This window comes from Heterodontus francisci, chromosome 11 (genome assembly GCF_036365525.1).
Source record: "Heterodontus francisci isolate sHetFra1 chromosome 11, sHetFra1.hap1, whole genome shotgun sequence".
NCBI classification, from domain to species: Eukaryota; Metazoa; Chordata; class Chondrichthyes; order Heterodontiformes; family Heterodontidae; genus Heterodontus; species Heterodontus francisci.
Window position 1 is genome coordinate 113,720,067 of NC_090381.1, and position 23,552 is coordinate 113,743,618.

The 23,552-nt window shown below is 46.3% G+C and overlaps 1 protein-coding gene across 1 annotated transcript in view; it reads right to left on the minus strand.

Moving 5' to 3' along the window:
- The window catches only part of fndc3ba (fibronectin type III domain containing 3Ba), a 448,154-nt gene that overhangs the window by 201,568 nt on the left and 223,034 nt on the right, over nt 1-23,552 (minus strand). Inside the window, exon 5 of the mRNA XM_068042776.1 lies at nt 18,683-18,923. Within this exon, the coding sequence (XP_067898877.1) occupies nt 18,683-18,923 (241 nt within the window). The remainder of the gene's footprint in view (nt 1-18,682; nt 18,924-23,552) is intronic.

The window sequence follows — 23,552 nt, forward strand, 5'->3', positions numbered from 1 at the left end:
GCTACACTCCCGTATCCCTCCGGATTACTAGTCCAGTAATATAACCACTACACTCCCGTATCCCTCTGGATTACTAGTCCAGTAATATAACCACTACACTCCCGTATCCCTCTGGATTACTAGTCCAGTAATATAACCTCTACACTCCCGTATCCCTCTTGATTACTAGTCCAGTAATATAACCACTACACTCCCGTATCCCTCTGGATTACTAGTCCAGTAATATAACCACTACACTCCCTTTTCCCTCCGGATTACTAGTCCAGTAATTTAACCACTACACTCCCGTATCCCTCCGGATTACTAGTCCAGTAATATAACCACTACACTCCTGTATCCCTCTGGATTACTAGTCCAGTAATATAACCACCACACTCCCGTATCCCTCTGGATTACTAGTCCAGTAATATAACCACTACACTCCCGTATCCCTCTTGATTACTAGTCCAGTAATATAACCACTACACTCCCGTATCCCTCCGGATTACGAGTCCCGTAATATAACCACTACACTCCCGTATCCCTCTGGATTGCTAGTCCAGTAATATAACCACTACACTCCCGTATCCCTCCGGATTACGAGTCCAGTAATATAACCACTACACTCCCATATCCCTCTGGATTGCTAGTCCAGTAATATAACCTCTACACTCCTGTATCCCTCCGGATTACGAGTCCAGTAATATAACCACTACACTCCCGTATCCCTCCGGATTACTAGTCCAGTAATATAACCGCTACACTCCCGTATCCCTCCGGATTACGAGTCCAGTAATATAACCACTACACTCCCGTATCCCTCTGGATTACTAGTCCAGTAATATAACCTCTACACTCCCGTATCCCTCCGGATTACTTGTCCTGTAATATAACCGCTACACTCCCGTATCCCTCCGGATTACTAGTCCAGTAATATAACTGCTACACTCCCGTATCCCTCCGGATTACTTGTCCTGTAATATAACCGCTACACTCCCGTATCCCTCTGGATTACTAGTCCAGTAATATAACTGCTACACTCCCGTATCCCTCCGGATTACTAGTCCAGTAATATAACCGCTACACTCCCGTATCCCTCCGGATTACTTGTCCTGTACTATAACCGCTACACTCCCGTATCCCTCCGGATTACTTGTCCTGTACGATAACCGCTACACTCCCGTATCCCTCCGGATTACTTGCCCTGTACTATAACCGCTACACTCCCGTATCCCTCCGGATTACTAGTCCAGTAATATAACCGCTACACTCCCGTATCCCTCCGGATTAATAGTCCAGTAATATAACTGCTACACTCCCGTATCCCTCCAGATTACTAGTCCAGTAATATAACCACTACACTCCCGTATCCCTCCGGATTACTAGTCCAGTAATATAACCACTACACTCCCGTATCCCTCCGGATTACTAGTCCAGTAATATAACCACTACACTCCCGTATCCCTCTGGATTACTAGTCCAGTAAGATAACTGCTACACTCCCGTATCCCTCTGGATTACTAGTCCAGTAATATCACCTCTACACTCCCGTATCCCTCCGGATTACTTGTCCTGTAATATAACCGCTACACTCCCGTATCCCTCCGGATTACTAGTCCAGTAATATAACTGCTACACTCCCGTATCCCTCCGGATTACTTGTCCTGTACTATAACCGCTACACTCCCGTATCCCTCCGGATTACTTGTCCTATACTATAACCGCTACACTCCCATATCCCTCCAGATTACTAGTCCAGTAATATAACCACTACACTCCCGTATCCCTCCGGATTACTAGTCCAGTAATATAACCACTACACTCCCGTATCCCTCCAGATTACTGGTCCAGTAATATAACCACTACACTCCTGTATCCCTCCGGATTACTAGTCCATTAATATAACCACTACACTCCCGTATCCCTCCGGATTAATAGTCCAGTAATATAACTGCTACACTCCCGTATCCCTCTGGATTACTAGTCCAGTAATATAACCACTACACTCCTGTATCCCTCCGGATTACTAGTCCATTAATATAACCACTACACTCCCGTATCCCTCCGGATTACTAGTCCAGTAAGATAACTGCTACACTCCCGTATCCCTCCGGATTACTAGTCCAGTAATATAACCACTACACTCCCGTATCCCTCTGGATTACTAGTCCAGTAATATAACCACTACACTCCCGTATCCCTCTGGATTACTAGTCCAGGAATATAACCTCTACACTCCCGTATCCCTCTTGATTACTAGTCCAGTAATATAACCACTACACTCCCGTATCCCTCTGGATTACTAGTCCAGTAATATAACCACTGCACTCCCTTTTCCCTCCGGATTACTAGTCCAGTAATATAACCACTACACTCCGGTATCCCTCCGGATTACTAGTCCAGTAATATAACCACTACACTCCTGTATCCCTCTGGATTACGAGTCCACTAATATAACCACTACATTCCCGTATCCCTCTGGATTACTAGTCCAGTAATATAACCACTGCACTCCCTTTTCCCTCCGGATTACTAGTCCAGTAATATAACCACTACACTCCCGTATCCCTCTGGATTACTAGTCCAGTAATATAACCACTGCACTCCCTTTTCCCTCTGGATTACTAGTCCAGTAATATAACCACTACACTCCTGTATCCCTCTGGATTACTAGTCCAGTAATATAACCACTACACTCCCGTATCCCTCTGGATTACTAGTCCAGTAATATAACCACTGCACTCCCTTTTCCCTCCGGATTACTAGTCCAGTAATATAACCACTACACTCCCGTATCCCTCCGGATTACTAGTCCAGTAATATAACCACCACACTCCCGTATCCCTCCGGATTACTAGTCCAGTAATATAACCACTACACTCCCGTAATCCTCTTGATTACTAGTCCAGTAATATAACCACTACACTCCCGTATCCCTCCGGATTACGAGTCCAGTAATATAACCACTACACTCCCGTATCCCTCTGGATTGCTAGTCCAGTAATATAACTACTACACTCCCGTATCCCTCCGGATTACGAGTCCAGTAATATAACCACTACACTCCCATATCCCTCTGGATTGCTAGTCCAGTAATATAACCTCTACACTCCCGTATCCCTCCGGATTACGAGTCCAGTTATATAACCACTACACTCCCGTATCCCTCTGGATTACTAGTCCAGTAATATAACCACTACACTCCCGTATCCCTCCGGATTACTAGTCCAGTAATATAACCACTACACTCCCGTATCCCTCTGGATTACTAGTCCAGTAATATAACCACTACACTCCCGTATCCCTCTGGATTACTAGTCCAGTAATATAACCACTACACTCCCGTATCCCTCCGGATTACTAGTCCAGTAATATAACCGCTACACTCCCGTATCCCTCCGGATTACTAGTCCAGTAATATAACCACTACACTCCCGTATCCCTCTGGATTACTAGTCCAGTAATATAACCTCTACACTCCCGTATCCCTCCGGATTACTTGTCCTGTAATATAACCGCTACACTCCCGTATCCCTCCGGATTACTAGTCCAGTAATATAACTGCTACACTCCCGTATCCCTCCGGATTACTTTTCCTGTAATATAACCGCTACACTCCCATAACCCTCCGGATTACTTGTCCTGTACGATAACCGCTACACTCCCGTATCCCTCCGGATTACTAGTCCAGTAATATAACCGCTACACTCCCGTATCCCTCCGGATTAATAGTCCAGTAATATAACTGCTACACTCCCGTATCCCTCTGGATTACTAGTCCAGTAATATAACCACTACACTCCCGTATCCCTCTGGATTACTAGTCCATTAATATAACCACTACACTCCCGTATCCCTCTGGATTACTAGTCCAGTAATATAACCACTACACTCCCGTATCCCTCTGGATTTCTAGTCCAGTAATATAACCACTACACTCCCGTATCCCTCTGGATTACTAGTCCAGTAATATAACCTCTACACTCCCGTATCCCTCTTGATTACTAGTCCAGTAATATAACCACTGCACTCCCTTTTCCCTCCGGATTACTAGTCCAGTAATATAACCACTACACTCCGGTATCCCTCTGGATTACTAGTCCAGTAATATAACCTCTACACTCCCGTATCCCTCTGGATTACTAGTCCAGTAATATAACCACTGCACTCCCTTTTCCCTCCGGATTACTAGTCCAGTAATATAACCACTACACTCCCGTATCCCTCTGGATTACTAGTCCAGTAATATAACCTCTACACTCCCGTATCCCTCTGGATTACTAGTCCAGTAATATAACCTCTACACTCCCGTATCCCTCTGGATTACTAGTCCAGTAATATAACCACTGCACTCCCTTTTCCCTCCGGATTACTAGTCCAGTAATATAACCACTACACTCCCGTATCCCTCTGGATTACTAGTCCAGTAATATAACCTCTACACTCCCGTATCCCTCTGGATTACTAGTCCAGTAATATAACCACTGCACTCCCTTTTCCCTCCGGATTACTAGTCCAGTAATATAACCACTACACTCCGGTATCCCTCCGGATTACTAGTCCAGTAATATAACCACTACACTCCTGTATCCCTCTGGATTACTAGTCCAGTAATATAACCACTACACTCCCGTATCCCTCCGGATTACTAGTCCAGTAATATAACCACTACACTCCCGTATCCCTCCGGATTACTAGTCCAGTAATATAACCACTACACTCCCGTATCCCTCCGGATTACTAGTCCAGTAATATAACCACCACACTCCCGTATCCCTCCGGATTACTAGTCCAGTAATATAACCACTACACTCCCGTATCCCTCTTGATTACTAGTCCAGTAATATAACCACTGCACTCCCTTTTCCCTCCGGATTACTAGTCCAGTAATATAACCACTACACTCCGGTATCCCTCCGGATTACTAGTCCAGTAATATAACCACTACACTCCTGTATCCCTCTGGATTACTAGTCCAGTAATATAACCTCTACACTCCCGTATCCCTCTGGATTACTAGTCCAGTAATATAACCTCTACACTCCCGTATCCCTCCGGATTACTAGTCCAGTAATATAACCACCACACTCCCGTATCCCTCCGGATTACGAGTCCAGTAATATAACCACTACACTCCCATATCCCTCTGGATTGCTAGTCCAGTAATATAACCTCTACACTCCCGTATCCCTCCGGATTACGAGTCCAGTAATATAACCACTACACTCCCGTATCCCTCCGGATTACGAGTCCAGTAATATAACCACTACACTCCCGTATCCCTCCGGATTACTAGTCCAGTAATATAACCACTACACTCCCGTATCCCTCTGGATTACTAGTCCAGTAATATAACCACTACACTCCCGTATCCCTCCGGATTACTAGTCCAGTAATATAACCACTACACTCCCATATCCCTCTGGATTGCTAGTCCAGTAATATAACCTCTACACTCCCGTATCCCTCCGGATTACTAGTCCAGTAATATAACTGCTACACTCCCGTATCCCTCCGGATTACTTTTCCTGTACTATAACCGCTACACTCCCGTATCCCTCCGGATTACTTTTCCTGTACTATAACCGCTACACTCCCGTATCCCTCCGGATTACTTTTCCTGTACTATAACCACTACACTCCCGTATCCCTCTGGATTGCGAGTCCAGTAATATAACCACTACACTCCCGTATCCCTCCGGATTACTAGTCCAGTAATATAACCTCTACACTCCCGCATCCCTCTGGATTACTAGTCCAGTAATATAACCACTACACTCCCGTATCCCTCTGGATTACTAGTCCAGTAATATAACCTCTACACTCCCGTATCCCTCCGGATTACTTGTCCTGTAATATAACCGCTACACTCCCGTATCCCTCCGGATTACTAGTCCAGTAATATAACTGCTACACTCCCGTATCCCTCCGGATTACTTGTCCTGTAATATAACCGCTACACTCCCGTATCCCTCTGGATTACTAGTCCAGTAATATAACTGCTACACTCCCGTATCCCTCCGGATTACTAGTCCAGTAATATAACCGCTACACTCCCGTATCCCTCCGGATTACTTGTCCTGTACTATAACCGCTACACTCCCGTATCCCTCCGGATTACTTGTCCTGTACGATAACCGCTACACTCCCGTATCCCTCCGGATTACTTGTCCTGTACTATAACCGCTACACTCCCGTATCCCTCCGGATTACTAGTCCAGTAATATAACCGCTACACTCCCGTATCCCTCCGGATTAATAGTCCAGTAATATAACTGCTACACTCCCGTATCCCTCCAGATTACTAGTCCAGTAATATAACCACTACACTCCCGTATCCCTCCGGATTACTAGTCCAGTAATATAACCACTACACTCCCGTATCCCTCCGGATTACTAGTCCAGTAATATAACCACTACACTCCCGTATCCCTCTGGATTACTAGTCCAGTAAGATAACTGCTACACTCCCGTATCCCTCTGGATTACTAGTCCAGTAATATCACCTCTACACTCCCGTATCCCTCCGGATTACTTGTCCTGTAATATAACCGCTACACTCCCGTATCCCTCCGGATTACTAGTCCAGTAATATAACTGCTACACTCCCGTATCCCTCCGGATTACTTGTCCTGTACTATAACCGCTACACTCCCGTATCCCTCCGGATTACTTGTCCTATACTATAACCGCGACACTCCCATATCCCTCCAGATTACTAGTCCAGTAATATAACCACTACACTCCCGTATCCCTCCGGATTACTAGTCCAGTAATATAACCACTACACTCCCGTATCCCTCCAGATTACTGGTCCAGTAATATAACCACTACACTCCTGTATCCCTCCGGATTACTAGTCCATTAATATAACCACTACACTCCCGTATCCCTCCGGATTAATAGTCCAGTAATATAACTGCTACACTCCCGTATCCCTCTGGATTACTAGTCCAGTAATATAACCACTACACTCCTGTATCCCTCCGGATTACTAGTCCATTAATATAACCACTACACTCCCGTATCCCTCCGGATTACTAGTCCAGTAAGATAACTGCTACACTCCCGTATCCCTCCGGATTACTAGTCCAGTAATATAACCACTACACTCCCGTATCCCTCTGGATTACTAGTCCAGTAATATAACCACTGCACTCCCTTTTCCCTCCGGATTACTAGTCCAGTAATATAACCACTACACTCCGGTATCCCTCCGGATTACTAGTCCAGTAATATAACCACTACACTCCTGTATCCCTCTGGATTACTAGTCCAGTAATATAACCACTACACTCCCGTATCCCTCTGGATTACTAGTCCAGTAATATAACCACTGCACTCCCTTTTCCCTCCGGATTACTAGTCCAGTAATATAACCACTACACTCCCGTATCCCTCTGGATTACTAGTCCAGTAATATAACCACTGCACTCCCTTTTCCCTCTGGATTACTAGTCCAGTAATATAACCACTACACTCCTGTATCCCTCTGGATTACTAGTCCAGTAATATAACCACTACACTCCCGTATCCCTCTGGATTACTAGTCCAGTAATATAACCACTGCACTCCCTTTTCCCTCCGGATTACTAGTCCAGTAATATAACCACTACACTCCCGTATCCCTCCGGATTACTAGTCCAGTAATATAACCACCACACTCCCGTATCCCTCCGGATTACTAGTCCAGTAATATAACCACTACACTCCCGTATCCCTCTTGATTACTAGTCCAGTAATATAACCACTACACTCCCGTATCCCTCCGGATTACGAGTCCAGTAATATAACCACTACACTCCCGTATCCCTCTGGATTGCTAGTCCAGTAATATAACTACTACACTCCCGTATCCCTCCGGATTACGAGTCCAGTAATATAACCACTACACTCCCATATCCCTCTGGATTGCTAGTCCAGTAATATAACCTCTACACTCCCGTATCCCTCCGGATTACGAGTCCAGTTATATAACCACTACACTCCCGTATCCCTCTGGATTACTAGTCCAGTAATATAACCACTACACTCCCGTATCCCTCCGGATTACTAGTCCAGTAATATAACCACTACACTCCCGTATCCCTCTGGATTACTAGTCCAGTAATATAACCACTACACTCCCGTATCCCTCTGGATTACTAGTCCAGTAATATAACCACTACACTCCCGTATCCCTCCGGATTACTAGTCCAGTAATATAACCGCTACACTCCCGTATCCCTCCGGATTACTAGTCCAGTAATATAACCACTACACTCCCGTATCCCTCTGGATTACTAGTCCAGTAATATAACCTCTACACTCCCGTATCCCTCCGGATTACTTGTCCTGTAATATAACCGCTACACTCCCGTATCCCTCCGGATTACTAGTCCAGTAATATAACTGCTACACTCCCGTATCCCTCCGGATTACTTTTCCTGTAATATAACCGCTACACTCCCATAACCCTCCGGATTACTTGTCCTGTACGATAACCGCTACACTCCCGTATCCCTCCGGATTACTAGTCCAGTAATATAACCGCTACACTCCCGTATCCCTCCGGATTAATAGTCCAGTAATATAACTGCTACACTCCCGTATCCCTCTGGATTACTAGTCCAGTAATATAACCACTACACTCCCGTATCCCTCTGGATTACTAGTCCATTAATATAACCACTACACTCCCGTATCCCTCTGGATTACTAGTCCAGTAATATAACCACTACACTCCCGTATCCCTCTGGATTACTAGTCCAGTAATATAACCACTACACTCCCGTATCCCTCTGGATTACTAGTCCAGTAATATAACCTCTACACTCCCGTATCCCTCTTGATTACTAGTCCAGTAATATAACCACTGCACTCCCTTTTCCCTCCGGATTACTAGTCCAGTAATATAACCACTACACTCCGGTATCCCTCTGGATTACTAGTCCAGTAATATAACCTCTACACTCCCGTATCCCTCTGGATTACTAGTCCAGTAATATAACCACTGCACTCCCTTTTCCCTCCGGATTACTAGTCCAGTAATATAACCACTACACTCCCGTATCCCTCTGGATTACTAGTCCAGTAATATAACCTCTACACTCCCGTATCCCTCTGGATTACTAGTCCAGTAATATAACCTCTACACTCCCGTATCCCTCTGGATTACTAGTCCAGTAATATAACCACTGCACTCCCTTTTCCCTCCGGATTACTAGTCCAGTAATATAACCACTACACTCCCGTATCCCTCTGGATTACTAGTCCAGTAATATAACCTCTACACTCCCGTATCCCTCTGGATTACTAGTCCAGTAATATAACCACTGCACTCCCTTTTCCCTCCGGATTACTAGTCCAGTAATATAACCACTACACTCCGGTATCCCTCCGGATTACTAGTCCAGTAATATAACCACTACACTCCTGTATCCCTCTGGATTACTAGTCCAGTAATATAACCACTACACTCCCGTATCCCTCCGGATTACTAGTCCAGTAATATAACCACTACACTCCCGTATCCCTCCGGATTACTAGTCCAGTAATATAACCACTACACTCCCGTATCCCTCCGGATTACTAGTCCAGTAATATAACCACCACACTCCCGTATCCCTCCGGATTACTAGTCCAGTAATATAACCACTACACTCCCGTATCCCTCTTGATTACTAGTCCAGTAATATAACCACTGCACTCCCTTTTCCCTCCGGATTACTAGTCCAGTAATATAACCACTACACTCCGGTATCCCTCCGGATTACTAGTCCAGTAATATAACCACTACACTCCTGTATCCCTCTGGATTACTAGTCCAGTAATATAACCTCTACACTCCCGTATCCCTCTGGATTACTAGTCCAGTAATATAACCTCTACACTCCCGTATCCCTCCGGATTACTAGTCCAGTAATATAACCACCACACTCCCGTATCCCTCCGGATTACGAGTCCAGTAATATAACCACTACACTCCCATATCCCTCTGGATTGCTAGTCCAGTAATATAACCTCTACACTCCCGTATCCCTCCGGATTACGAGTCCAGTAATATAACCACTACACTCCCGTATCCCTCCGGATTACTAGTCCAGTAATATAACCACTACACTCCCGTATCCCTCTGGATTACTAGTCCAGTAATATAACCACTACACTCCCATATCCCTCTGGATTGCTAGTCCAGTAATATAACCTCTACACTCCCGTATCCCTCCGGATTACTAGTCCAGTAATATAACTGCTACACTCCCGTATCCCTCCGGATTACTTTTCCTGTACTATAACCGCTACACTCCCGTATCCCTCCGGATTACTTTTCCTGTACTATAACCGCTACACTCCCGTATCCCTCCGGATTACTTTTCCTGTACTATAACCACTACACTCCCGTATCCCTCTGGATTGCGAGTCCAGTAATATAACCACTACACTCCCGTATCCCTCCGGATTACTAGTCCAGTAATATAACCTCTACACTCCCGCATCCCTCTGGATTACTAGTCCAGTAATATAACCACTACACTCCCGTATCCCTCCGGATTACTAGTCCAGTAATATAACCACTACACTCCCGTATCCCTCTGGATTACTAGTCCAGTAATATAACCACTACACTCCCGTATCCCTCTGGATTACTAGTCCAGTAATATAACCTCTACACTCCCGTATCCCTCCAGATTACTAGTCCAGTAATATAACCACTACACTCCCGTATCCCTCTGGATTACTAGTCCAGTAATATAACCACTACACTCCCGTATCCCTCCGGATTACTAGTCCAGTAATAGAACATAGAACATAGAACATAGAAAAATACAGCACAGAACAGGCCCTTCGGCCCACGATGTTGTGCCGATCCTTTGTCCTCTGTCAAGGACAATTTAATCTATACCCCATCATTCTCCTTTATCCATATACCTATCTAAAAGCCGTTTGATAGTCCCTAAAGTTTCTGACTCAACAACTTCCCCAGGCAAGGCATTCCATGCCCCGACCACTCTCTGGGTAAAGAACCTTCCCCTGACATCCCCCTTATATCTCCCACCCTTCACCTTAAATTTATGACCCCTTGTAACGCTTTGCTCCACCCGGGGAAAAAGTTTCTGACTGTCTACCCTATCTATTCCCCTGATCATCTTATAAACCTCTATCATGTCACCCCTCATCCTTCTCCGTTCTAATGAGAAGAGGCCTAGAATGTTCAGCCTTTCCTCGTAAGACTTATTCTCCATTCCAGGCAACATCCTGGTAAATCTCCTCTGCACCCTCTCCAAGGCTTCCACATCCTTCCTAAAATGAGGCGATCAGAACTGCACACAGTACTCCAAATGAGGCCTTACCAAGGTCCTGTACAGCTGCATCATCACCTCACGGCTCTTAAATTCAATCCCTCTGCTAATGAACGCTAACACCCCATATGCCTTCTTCACAGCCCTATCCACTTGAGTTGCAACTTTCAACGATCTATGCACATAGACCCCAAGGTCCCTCTGCTCCTCCACATGCCCAAGAACCCTACCGTTAACCCAGTATTTTGCATTCGTGTTTGTCCTTCCAAAATGGACGACCTCACACTTTTCAGGGTTAAACTCCATCTGCCACTTTTCAGCCCAGCACTGCAACCTATCCAAGTCCCTTTGCAGACGACAATAGCCCTCCTCGGTATCCACAACTCCACCAACCTTTGTATCATCTGCAAATTTACTGACCCACCCTTCGACTTCCTCATCCAAGTCGTTAATAAAAATCACAAACAGGAGAGGACCCAGAACTGATCCCTGTGGCACGCCACTGGTAACTGGGCTCCAGGCTGAGTATTTACCATCTAAGACCACTCTCTGCCTTCTATCAGTTAGCCAATTCTTAATCCAACTGGCCACATTCCCCACTATCCCATGCCTCCTGACTTTCTCCATAAGTCTACCATGGGGGACCTTATCAAATGCCTTACTAAAATCCATGTACACCACATCCACTGGTTTACCCTCATCCACTTGCTTGGTCACCTGCTCAAAGAATTCAATCAGGCTTGTGAGGCAAGACCTACCCCTCACAAAACCGTGCTGACTGTCCCGAATCAAGCAGTGTCTTTCCAGATGCTCAGAAATCCTATCCCTCAGCACCTTTTCCATCAACTTGCCTACCACCGAAGTAAGACTAACTGGCCTGTAATTCCCAGGGTTGTTCCTATTTCCTTTCTTGAACAGGGGCACAACATTTGCCACCCTCCAATCACCTGGTACCACCCCCGTCAACAGAGAAGATGAAAAGATCATTGCCAGCGGCTCTGCAATTTCATCCCTTGCTTCCCATAACATCCTTGGATATACCCCGTCAGGCCCGGGAGACTTGTCTATCTTCAAGTTATTCAAAAACCCCAACACATCTTCCCTCCTAACGAGCACTTCCTCGAGCTTACCAGTCTGTTTCACACCGTCCTCTTCAGTAATACACCCCTTCTCATTCGTAAATACCGAAGAGAAGTACTCATTCAAAACCTCACTTATCTCTTCCGGCTCAACACACAGTCTCCCGCTATTGTCCTTGACCGGACCTACGGTCCCCCTAGTCATCCTCATATTTCTGACATACGCGTAAAAGGCCTTGGGGTTTTCTTTTATCCTACCCGCCAAGCATTTTTCATGCCCTCTCTTAGCTCTCCTAATCCCTTTCTTCAGATCCTTCCTGGCCATCTTGTATCCCTCCAGAGCTATGCCTGTGCCCTTTTTCCTCAACCTTATATACGCATCCTTCTTCTTCCTAACAAGACTCTCAACCTCTCTTGTCAACCACGGTTCCCTCACATGACCATCCCTTCCCTGTCTGACAGGGACATGCTTATCAATGGCCCCTACTATCTGCTCCTTGAAAAAGTTCCACATTTCGACCGTGCCCTTCCCTGCCAGCATATGCTCCCAACTTATGCTCCTCAGTTCCTGCCTGACAGCATCATATCTACCCTTCCCCCAATTGTAAACCTTGCCCTGTTGCACATACCTATCCCTCTCCATTACCACAGTGAATGCTACAGAATTGTGATCACTATCTCCAAAGTGCTCGCCCACCAACAGCTCTATCACTTGCCCTGGTTCATTACCTAGTACCAAATCCAATATTGCCTCCCCTCTGGTCGGGCAGTCTACATACTGAGTCAGAAAAGCTTCCTGGACATACTGCACAAACACTACCCCATCCAAACTATTCGATCTAAAGAGTTGCCAATCAATATTTGGGAAGTTGAAATCCCCCATAATTACTACCCTGTGACTTCTGCTCTATAACCACTACACTCCCGTATCCCTCTGGATTACTAGTCCAGTAATATAACCACTACACTCCCGTATCCCTCCAGATTACTAGTCCAGTAATATAACCACTACACTCCCGTATCCCTCCGGATTACTAGTCCAGTAATATAACCTCTACACTCCTGTATCCCTCTGGATTACTAGTCAGGTAATATAACCTCTACACTCCAGTATCCCTCCGGATTATTAGTCCAGTAATATAACCTCTACACTCCCGTATCCCTCTGGATTACTAGTCCAGTAATATAACCACTACACTCCCGTATCCCTCCGGATTACTAGTCCAGTAATATAACCTCTACACTCCCGTATCCCTCTGGATTACTAGTCCAGTAATATAACCACTACACTCCCGTATCCCTCTGGATTACTAGTCCAGTAATATAACCACTACACTCCCGTATCCCTCCGGATTACTAGTCCAGTAATATAACCACTACACTCCCGTATCCCTCTGGATTACGAGTCCAGTAATATCACCACTACACTCCCGTATCCCTCTGGATTACTAGTCCAGTAATATAACCACTGCACTCCCGTATCCCTCTGGATTACTAGTCCAGTAATATAACCACTACACTCCCGTATCCCTCCAGATTACTAGTCCAGTAATATAACCACTACACTCCCGTATCCCTCTGGATTACTAGTCCAGTAATATAACCTCTACACTCCCGTATCCCTCTGGATTACTAGTCCAGTAATATAACCACTGCACTCCCGTATCCCTCTGGATTACTAGTCCAGTATTATAACCACTGCACTCCCGTATCCCTCTGGATTACTAGTCCAGTAATATAACCACTGCACTCCCGTATCCCTCTGGATTACTAGTCCAGTAATATAACCACTGCACTCCCGTATCCCTCTGGATTACTAGTCCAGTTAGATAATCACTAGAATCTCGGACTCACACTTACAGACAGCTGCTGCTCGGAAGTGAGACCGATTGCCCAAGATGTGAGTGATTTCACATCCAGCTTTGAAAATTCGATCAAAATTCTCTGGTATTTGTCAGACACTCATCAAACACAAAGCCAGTCCTTTGTCATAAGACAGGTATAGAAAGCTAGCATTTTTCAGGCACCATGGGCTGTGAACCTCAAGGAACATGCTCGAGCGCCCACCTCCTACCAGAGAATAATCTTTGCGGAAAATGACCAAATTCAGAGTGATAGGTAAGGATTTACTGAAGTTTCTGCAGCTGATGTAGTGACGGAGTCGAGTACAAATTACTGCAATTATTACAATTTGTTAAGTCTAATCATCCGCTTCTGACAGTTGATTGTTTTTTTCCCAGTCTCTCTCCTTCCTCCCCCCACTCTCTCTCTCACCATGCGTTAACTTCTCCCTCTCTGCTACCCAAGGTTTCTCGCCCTTCGACACCCCGCCCCTCGACACCCCGCCCCTCCTCGCAATCCCACCTAACTCGTGATCATCTCCCCTCGTTCCAGCAGAACCCCTCCTCCATACCCACCCACCCAAAACCTGCCTGGACTTAAAATCATGCTCTGTGTTTGTCCCCTGCAGACTGTTGAGGAATGGAAGATTGAGGTATGGTCAGGAGGAAAGAGCAGTTCAAGTTGCAGTCTTGATTTCAGCACAGGCAGAATGAAAGTGGCACAGAGCTAAAAGCCTAAGGCCCAGGCGGAGGCCATTCAGCCCATCATGCCTGTGCTGGCTCTTTGAAGGAGCTATCCAATTAATCCCACTCCTTTACTGTTTCCCCACAGCCCTGAAAATGTTTCTTTTTCAAGTTTTTTTTATTAATTCATGGGATGTGGGCATCGTTGGCTAGGCCAGCATTTTTTGCACATCCCTAACTGCCCTTGAGAAGGTGGTGGTGAGCTGCCTTCTTGAACCGCTGCAGTCCATGTGGGGTAGGTACACCCACAGTGCTGTTAGGAAGGGAGTTCCAGGATTTTGACCCAGTGACAGTGAAGGAACGGCGATATAGTTCCAAGTCAGGATGGTGTGTGACTTGGAGGGGAACTTGCAGGTGGTGGTGTTCCCATGCATTTGCTGCCCTTGTCCTTTTAGTTGGTAGAGGCCGCGGGGTTTGGAAGATGCTGTCTGAGGAGCCTTGGTGCATTGCTGCAGTGGATCTTGTAGATGGTACACACTGCTGCCACTGTTGGTCAGTGGTGGAAGGAGTGAATGTTTGTAGATCGGGTGCCAATCAAGCGGGCCGCTTTATCCTGCATGGTGTCGAGCTTCTTGAGTGTTGTTGGAGCTGCACCCATCCAGGCAAGTGGAGAGTATTCCATCACACTCCTGACTTGTGCCTCGTAGATGGTGGACAGGCTTTGGGGAGTCAGGAGGTGAGTTACTCGCCGAAAGATTCCTGGCCTCTGACCTGCTCTTGTAGCCACGGTATTTATATGGCTACTCCAGTTCAGTTTCTGATCAATGGTAGCCCCTAGGATGTTGATAGTGGGGGATTCAGTGATAGTAATGCCATTGAATATCTAGGGGAGATGGTTAGATTCTCTCTTGTTGCAGATGGTCATTGCCTGGCACTTGCGTGGCACGAATGTTAATTGCCACTTATCAGCCCAAGCCTGGATATTGTCCAGGTCTTGTTGTATTTCTACACGGTCTGCTTCAGTATCTGAGGAGTCATGAATGGTGCTGAATATTGTGCAATTATCATCGAACATCCCTACTTCTGACCTTATGATTGAAGGAAGGTCATTGATGAAGTAGCTGAAGATGGTTGGGCCTAGGACACCATCCTGAGGAACTCCTACAGTGATGTCCTGGAGCTCAGGTGATTGACCTCCAACAACCACAACCATCTTCCTTTGCGCTAGGTATGATTCCAACCAGCGGAGAGGTTTCCCCCGATTCCCATTGACCTCAGTTTTGCTCGGTTCTTTGATGCCATACTCGGTCAAATGCTGCCTTGATGTCAAGGGCAGTCACTCTCACCTCACCTCTTGAGTTCAGCTCTTTTGTCCATGTTTGAACCAAGGCTGTGCTGAGGTCAGGAGCTGAGTGGCCCTGGCGGAACCCAAACTGTGCATCACTAAGCAGGTTGTTGCTAAGCAAGTGCCGCTTGATGGCACTGTTGATGACACCTTCCATCACTTTACTGATGATTGAGAGTAGACTGATGGGGCGGTAATTGGCCGGGTTGGACTTGTCTTGCTTTTTGTGTACAGAACATACCTGGGCAATTTTCCACATTGCAGGGTAGATGCCAGTGTTGTAGCTGTACTGGAACAACTTGGCTAGCGGGGCGGCAAGTTCTGGAGCACAGGCCTTCAGTACTATTGCCGGAATATTGTCAGGGCCCATAGCTTTTGCAAATCCAGTGTCTTCAGTCGTTTCTTATTATCACGCAGAGTGAATCGAATTGGTTGAAGTCTGGCATCTGTAATGCTGGGGACTTCAGGAGGGGGCCGAGATGGATCATCAACTCAGCACTTCTGGCTGAAGATTGTTGCAAATGCTTCAGCCTTATCTTTCGCACTGATGTGCTGGGCTCCCCGATCATTGAAGATGGGGATATTTGTGGAGCCACCTCCTCCAGTTAGTTGTTTAATTGTCCACCATCATTCACAGCTGGATGTGGCAGGACTGCAGAGCTTAGATCTGATCCGTTGGTTATGGGATTGCTTAGCTCTGTCTATCGCATGCTGCTTACGCAGTTTGCCACTCAGATAGTCCTGTGTTGTAGCTTCACCAGGTTGACACCTCATTTTGAGGTATGCCTGGTGCTGCTCCTGGCATTCTTCATTGAACCAGGGTTGGTCTCCTGGCTTGATGGTAATGGTAGAGTGGGGGATATGCCGGACCATGAGGTTACAGATTGTGGTTGAGTACAATTCTGCTGCTGCTGATGGCCCACAGCGCCTCATGGATGCCCAGTTTTGCATTACTAGATCTGTTCCTAATCTATCCCATTCAGCACGGTGGTAGTGCCCCACAATACAATGGAGGGTATCCTCAATGTGAAGGCGGGACTTCGTCTCCACAACGACTGTGCGGTGGTCACTCCTACCAATACCGTCATGGACAGATGCATCTGCGGCAGGAAGATTGGTGAGGACGCGGTCAAGTATGTTTTCCCCTCTTGTTGGTTCCCTCACCACCTTCCACAAACCCAGTCTAGCAGATATGTCCTTTAGGACTCGGCCAGCTCGGTTAGTAGTGGTGCTACCGAGCCACTCTTGATGATGGACATTGAAGTCCCCCACTCAGAGTACATTTTGTGCCCTTGCCACCCTCAGTGCTTCCTCCAAGTGGTGTTCAACATGGAGGAGTACTGACTCATCAGCTGAGGGAGGGCGGAAGGTGGTAATCAGCAGGAGGTTTCCTTGTCCATGTTTGATCTGGTGCCATGAGACTTCATGGGGTCCAGAGTCGATGTTGAGGACTCCCAGGGCAACTCCCTCCCTACTGTATACCACTGTGCCACCACCTCTGGTGGGTCTGTCCTGTCGGTGGGACAGGACATACCCGGGGATGGTGATGGCAGTGTCTGGGACATTGTCTGTAAGGTATGATTCCGTGAGTATGACTATGTCAAGCTGATGCTTGACTAGTCTGTGGGACAGCTCTCCCAACTTTGGCACAAGCCCCCAGATGTTAGTAAGGAGGACTTTGCAGGGTCGACAGGGTTGGGTTTGCTGTTGTCGTTTCCGGTGCCTAGGTCGATGCTGGGTGGTCCGTCCGGTTTCATTCCTTTTTATTGACTTTGTAGCGGTTAGATACAACTGAGTGGCTTGCTCGGCCATTTCAGAGGGCATTTAAGAGTCAACCACATTGCTGTGGGTCTGGAGTCATATGTAGGCCAGACCAGGTAAGGACAGCAGATTTCCTTCTCTAAAGGACATTAGTGAACCAGATGGGTTTTTACAACAATCGACAATGATTTCATGGCCATCATTAGACTAGCTTTTAATTCCAGATTTATTAATTTTATTAATTTATTAATTTCAGGTATTTATCCAATTCCTTTTTGAAAGTTACTATTGAATCTGCTTCCAACGCCCTTTCAGACAGCACATTCCAGATCACAACAACTCACTGTGTAAAGAGAAATTCATATCTCCCCTCCTCTTGTTTTGCCAATTGCTTAAATCTGTGTCCTCTGGTTCCTGACTCTCTGTGCACTTGAAACAGTTTCTCCAGTTTCTCCTTATTTACTCTATCAAAACCCCTCATGATTTTGAACACCTCTATTTTGCCTCCCCTTAACCTTCTCTGCTGTCGGGAGAACAATCCAGTCTCTCTGTGTAACTCAATTCCCGCATCCCCCAACCATTCCAGTAAATCTCGGCTGCCCCCTTTCCAAGGCCTTGACATCCTTCCTAAACTGTGGGGCCCAGAATTGAACACAAACTTGCTCTGCCATCTTGAGAGTTCTGTGTTTTTTGTGCTTGCTGGCTGATTACCTTGCTCTCCGTATATTGTCGGCAGGAGGTGGTGTTGGAAAAACTGAGGCGGTAGATCTCCTGGCCCGGTGACTGGAGGATAATAGGCCGCGTGCGAGTGAGGGATGAGATGAGGATGGTGCGTGATGTACGGAGGCAGGTGGTGGGTCGGAGAGATGGCCGACGGGTAACTCGGTGGGAAGCATTCCGGAGACTGCGGAGTCACCACAACCCTGCGAACGCCAGTGTTATCCTCAATCACCTGTCAGTGGGAAGGAGAGAGAAAGAAATTATGTTGTGCCTCATAACATCTACTGATGGAACAGGTCTCCCCTCTAATTCTCATCTTGCGTTTGTATAGCGTCTCAGGATTACATAGAATCACAATGAATATCCAGTATAAAAACAGCCCATCTGGTTCGTGCTGGTGTTTATGGTCCACATGAGCCTCTTCCCACCCTACTTCAACTCACCCTTTCAGTATATGCTTTTATTCCTTTCTCCCTCAAGTGTTTATCCCGTTTCCGCTTAATGCATCTATGCTATTCACCTTAACCACTCTTTGAAGTAGCGAGATCCACATTCTCACCCCTCTCTGGGTAAAGAAGTTTCTTCTGAATTTCCTATTGGATTTATTAATGACTATCTTTTGTTGATGCTCCCCCTACCTAGTTTTGCTCTTCCCTTCAAGAAGAAACACTCTTTTTGTGTCTATCAACCCCCTTTCATAATTTTGATGACACTTACTTGGTAATCCCTTAGCCCTCAAGGGAACAAAGACCCAGTCAATTCAATCTTTCCTGATCGGTATAACCTCGCATTTCTGGTATCATCCTTGTCCCCGTTTTCCCCTTCCCCAGTGTCTTTATATTCTTTTAATAATATGAATAACTTGGATGTCCCAAACTGCTGTCGAGATAAAGCTTGGTATTGGCTGTCACTCAGTGGGCAGTATTCTTACCTCTGAGTCACTAGGTCCTGGGGTTCAAGACCCACTCCAGGGACTTGAGGACAGAAATCTAGGCTGGCACTCCAGTGCAGTACTGAAGGAGTGCTGCACAGTCAGAGACAACATCTTTCAGATGAGATGTTAAACCGAAGCCCCGTCTTCCCTCCCAGGTGGACGTAAATGATCCCATGGCATAATTTTGAAGGGCAGGGGAGTTCTCCCTGGTATCTTGGCCAATATCTACCCCTCAACCAACATCACTAAACAGATTACCTGGCCATTATCACTTTTGTCATGCTCACAAGAACTGCAATGATGAAAATACAGAACCCAAACTGAAGAGTTATAAAAAATTGACTTTTCCTTTAAAAAGTGGACAATGTGCTGCAAAATGGCCACTGAAGGTCGGACTGACATGGCCTGTATATTCAAACTGTCTCGCTGTCTGTTTAGGACTAAAGGGCACATTCCAGGCGAGGAGGTATCAATTACATCCATTCTGATATCATTAAGACATTCCTGAATTCAATGGGTTCTTCTGAAACAAAGAAGGTGTGAAGTATTCACATCCTGGTCCATTGTGTGGTCACAACAGGGAGGGGGCCATTTGCCATCTAATAGAGGCTAATGTGAGAGATTTTTATCTTAAAAGGAAACTCTCTGGAGAGAGAGGGAGAGAGAGCACAAGAATTCACAGAAAGATTCGGGTGGCACAGTGGCTAGCACCGCAGCCTCACAGCTCCAGCGACCCGGGTTCAATTCTGGGCACTGCCTGTGTGGAGTTTGCAAGTTCTCCCTGTGTCTGCGTGGGTTTCCGCCGGGTGCTCCGGTTTCCTCCCACATGCCAAAGACTTGCTAGTTGATAGGTTAATTGGCCTTTATAAATTGCCCCTAGTATAGGTAGGTGGTAGGGAAATATAGGGACAGGTGGGGATGTGGTAGTAATGTGGAATTAGTGCAGGATTAGTATAAAATGGGTGGTTAATGGTCGGCACAGACTCGGTGGGCCGAAGGGCCTGTTTCGGTGCTGTATCGCTAAACTAAACTAAAGTCCAGCCAGTAGCTGTGGAAAGACCAGCCAAAACAAGAAAGGAGCCCTGCTGTGAATCCTGCACTTCAACTTAGCACAGCAGAGAACTGAAAGTCTTAACCAACAGAAAACTACAAACACCCAGGCCTGAAACTTTAAAAAGAAACCGTCTGTTGAGAGGATTCAACAGGTTTACTGTGAACCCCACACATCAGCTCACTTCAAACTACTTATCCTTTTCCTTTCTTTCTCTCTATTCTTGTAAGTGTGTGTGTGTGTTGTGTGTGTGTGTGTGTGTGTGTGTGTGTGTGTGTGTGTGTGTGAGTGAATGCGTGCATTGGTGTGGTTGCAACCATTTCGGGAATGAATATTGTTCAATAAATAGTTAATCTTCTGGTTTAAACCTACAAGAAAAATTCTCGCTCTTTATTTGGTAAATAAACCACAAACGGTTAAACCCTAGTAACAAAAACACTTGCTGTGGTCAGGTGGGAGGGAATAAGCAACGTCATCACCCACCTGGCCGTAACACATTGCTGTTTGTGGGAGTTTGCTGTGTGCAAATTGGCTGTCACATTTCCTATATTACAACACTGACTACACTTCATAAGTACTTCACTGGCTGTAAAGTAGTATGGGAAATCCTGAGGTTATGAAGGCGTTATAGAAATACAAGTCTTTCTTTCTTCCAACAAGCTCACACAAGCTCATAAAAACAGAACATGCTGGAAATACACAGCAGGTCTGGCAGCATTAGTGGAGAGAGAAAAACAGAGTTAATGTTTCAGGTCAATGACCAGAACTGATAGAAGGTCATCACCCTGAAACACTGGGCGGAATGCCTGGAGCATTTTCGATTCCCAACTCCACAGGGGTCACAGGGGGATTCTTATGGGAGGCACCCAATTAAGAGCCTCCTTCACGTTTGCCATCCAATTAAGGATGGCGGGAGGGCTCCCAAGGTGGGAGGCCCAATAGTAGGGAGCCCCACCAGGAAAGAGGGAGCTGCTAAGGCTCTAAAATGGAAATGTTCTGGGACGCCAGCCTAAATGTTAAAAATAAGGAAGGCCCTCAGCTCTTGGGGCCATCAGTGTGGAGGGGAAACCAGCTTCCAGGTGCTGCCGGTGTCTGGACTCAGCGGGAGGCCGGTCCGAGGTTCATAAGATACCATCGGTATCTGAAACTTGCCCCTCTACTGCCTAATTGGCTGCCTGCTGCTGCCGGGCTCGTAGCTACCGCCACGGTAACCCCGCCTCCAGCAAAGCGCACAGAGGCGGGAACGCGTCTGGAAGCCGACCTGTTGCACAACTTTGCAAATATCCATTCCCCGCCCGCCTCAGACAGTGCCTTGGCGTGCTGAGAATATTCCACCCTCAAACTCCTTCTCTCTCCACAGACACTATCTGACCTGCTGAGTATTTCCAGCATTTTCTATTTTTATTTTGGGTTTCCAGCATCTGCAGTATTTTGCTTTTGAGGGATGAATGTTGGCCTGGGCACCAGGATATCTCCCTTTGAGACTGTGCATACCGAATGAGGTGACAGTGACCTTGGTTTGATATCTTAATGCTGCTCAGAATGTCAGCCTGGATTAATGAGTTAATTTAACTCCACGTGGGGTTCGGGCAGGCAAGGGGTGAGTTTGAGTGCCACATATTGTTGGCCTGTTTCAGACCCAGGGTGCTATTTTAACTCCTGGGCCTCACTTAGTTGCCACCAAGGAAGGGGTGGTATCGTGGGAGGGAAGCAGAGGGAGGGGAATCCAGGACAGCTCCTCGTGGCCCATCACAGGAAAGCTTCTCACTCAACTGGATGGTGTTCTTATGCTTCCCTCTGGCTCCCTGTCCTCAGCTTCCCTGCTCGGCTCCGATTGAAATACCTGAGTCCAGTGGGTTCATCACCCACAAGAAAACATCACTCTTAGTATGTTTCTTTCCCTGTTACTCTCTCCCTTTCTCTGTCACTATCCCCCTTTCTCTCTCACTATCCCCCTTTCTCTCTTACGCTCTTTCTCTTTCTGTCACTATCCTCCTGTCTCTCTTATTCTCTCCCTCACTCTGTCACGATCCTCCTTTCTCTCTGTTGCTTGCCCCAAGAATGGATCCACATTCTCTGGAGTTTAGAAGAATGAGAGGTGATCTCATTGAAACATAGAAAATTCTGAGAGGGTTTGACAGGGTATATTCTGAGAGGCTGTTTCCCCCTGGCTGGAGAGTCTAGAACTAGGGGCAGAATGTCAGGATAAGGGGTCAGCCATTTAGGATTGAGATGAGGGGAAATTTGTTTACTCAGGGGGTTGTGACTCTTTGGAATTCGCTACACCAGAGGGTTCTGGATGCTCAGTTATTGAGTATATTTAAGACTAAAATCAATAGATATTTAGACACTAAGGGATATGGGGTTGCTGTGGGAAAGTGGAGCTAAATTAGATCAGCCATGATCTTATTGAATGGCGGAGCAGGCTCGAGGGGTTGTGTGGTCAACTCCAGCTCCTGTATCTTACATTCTCACGTTCTCTGTTAATCTCTCTCTCTTTGTTTCCTACTTTCTCTTTGTTTCTCTCCCTCTCTCTATCCCTTTTTGAATGTGAAGTATGGACCATCAGGAAATGGATTGAAATGCTCAGTGTATATAAAACACACATGGTTGCCACATATCCTTTTAGGAGTTAAAAAGGTTTATTCTCAATTCCAGCAATTCATGCATTGCAACACAAGTGAAGCTGTCTGACACGACCCCACACGCTCTCCAACTTCCTGAGTTCAAGGAGGTCGATATTGTTTTCCTAAGCCAGCAGTTAATTCATATCCTGCCCAAAGGGCCTTACGTTTCAGGCAGGTAATTAAAAAAATGAAATTATACACTCTACCCTATCATAAACTCGACCCATCCATTTTATCTCCTTCCACAGC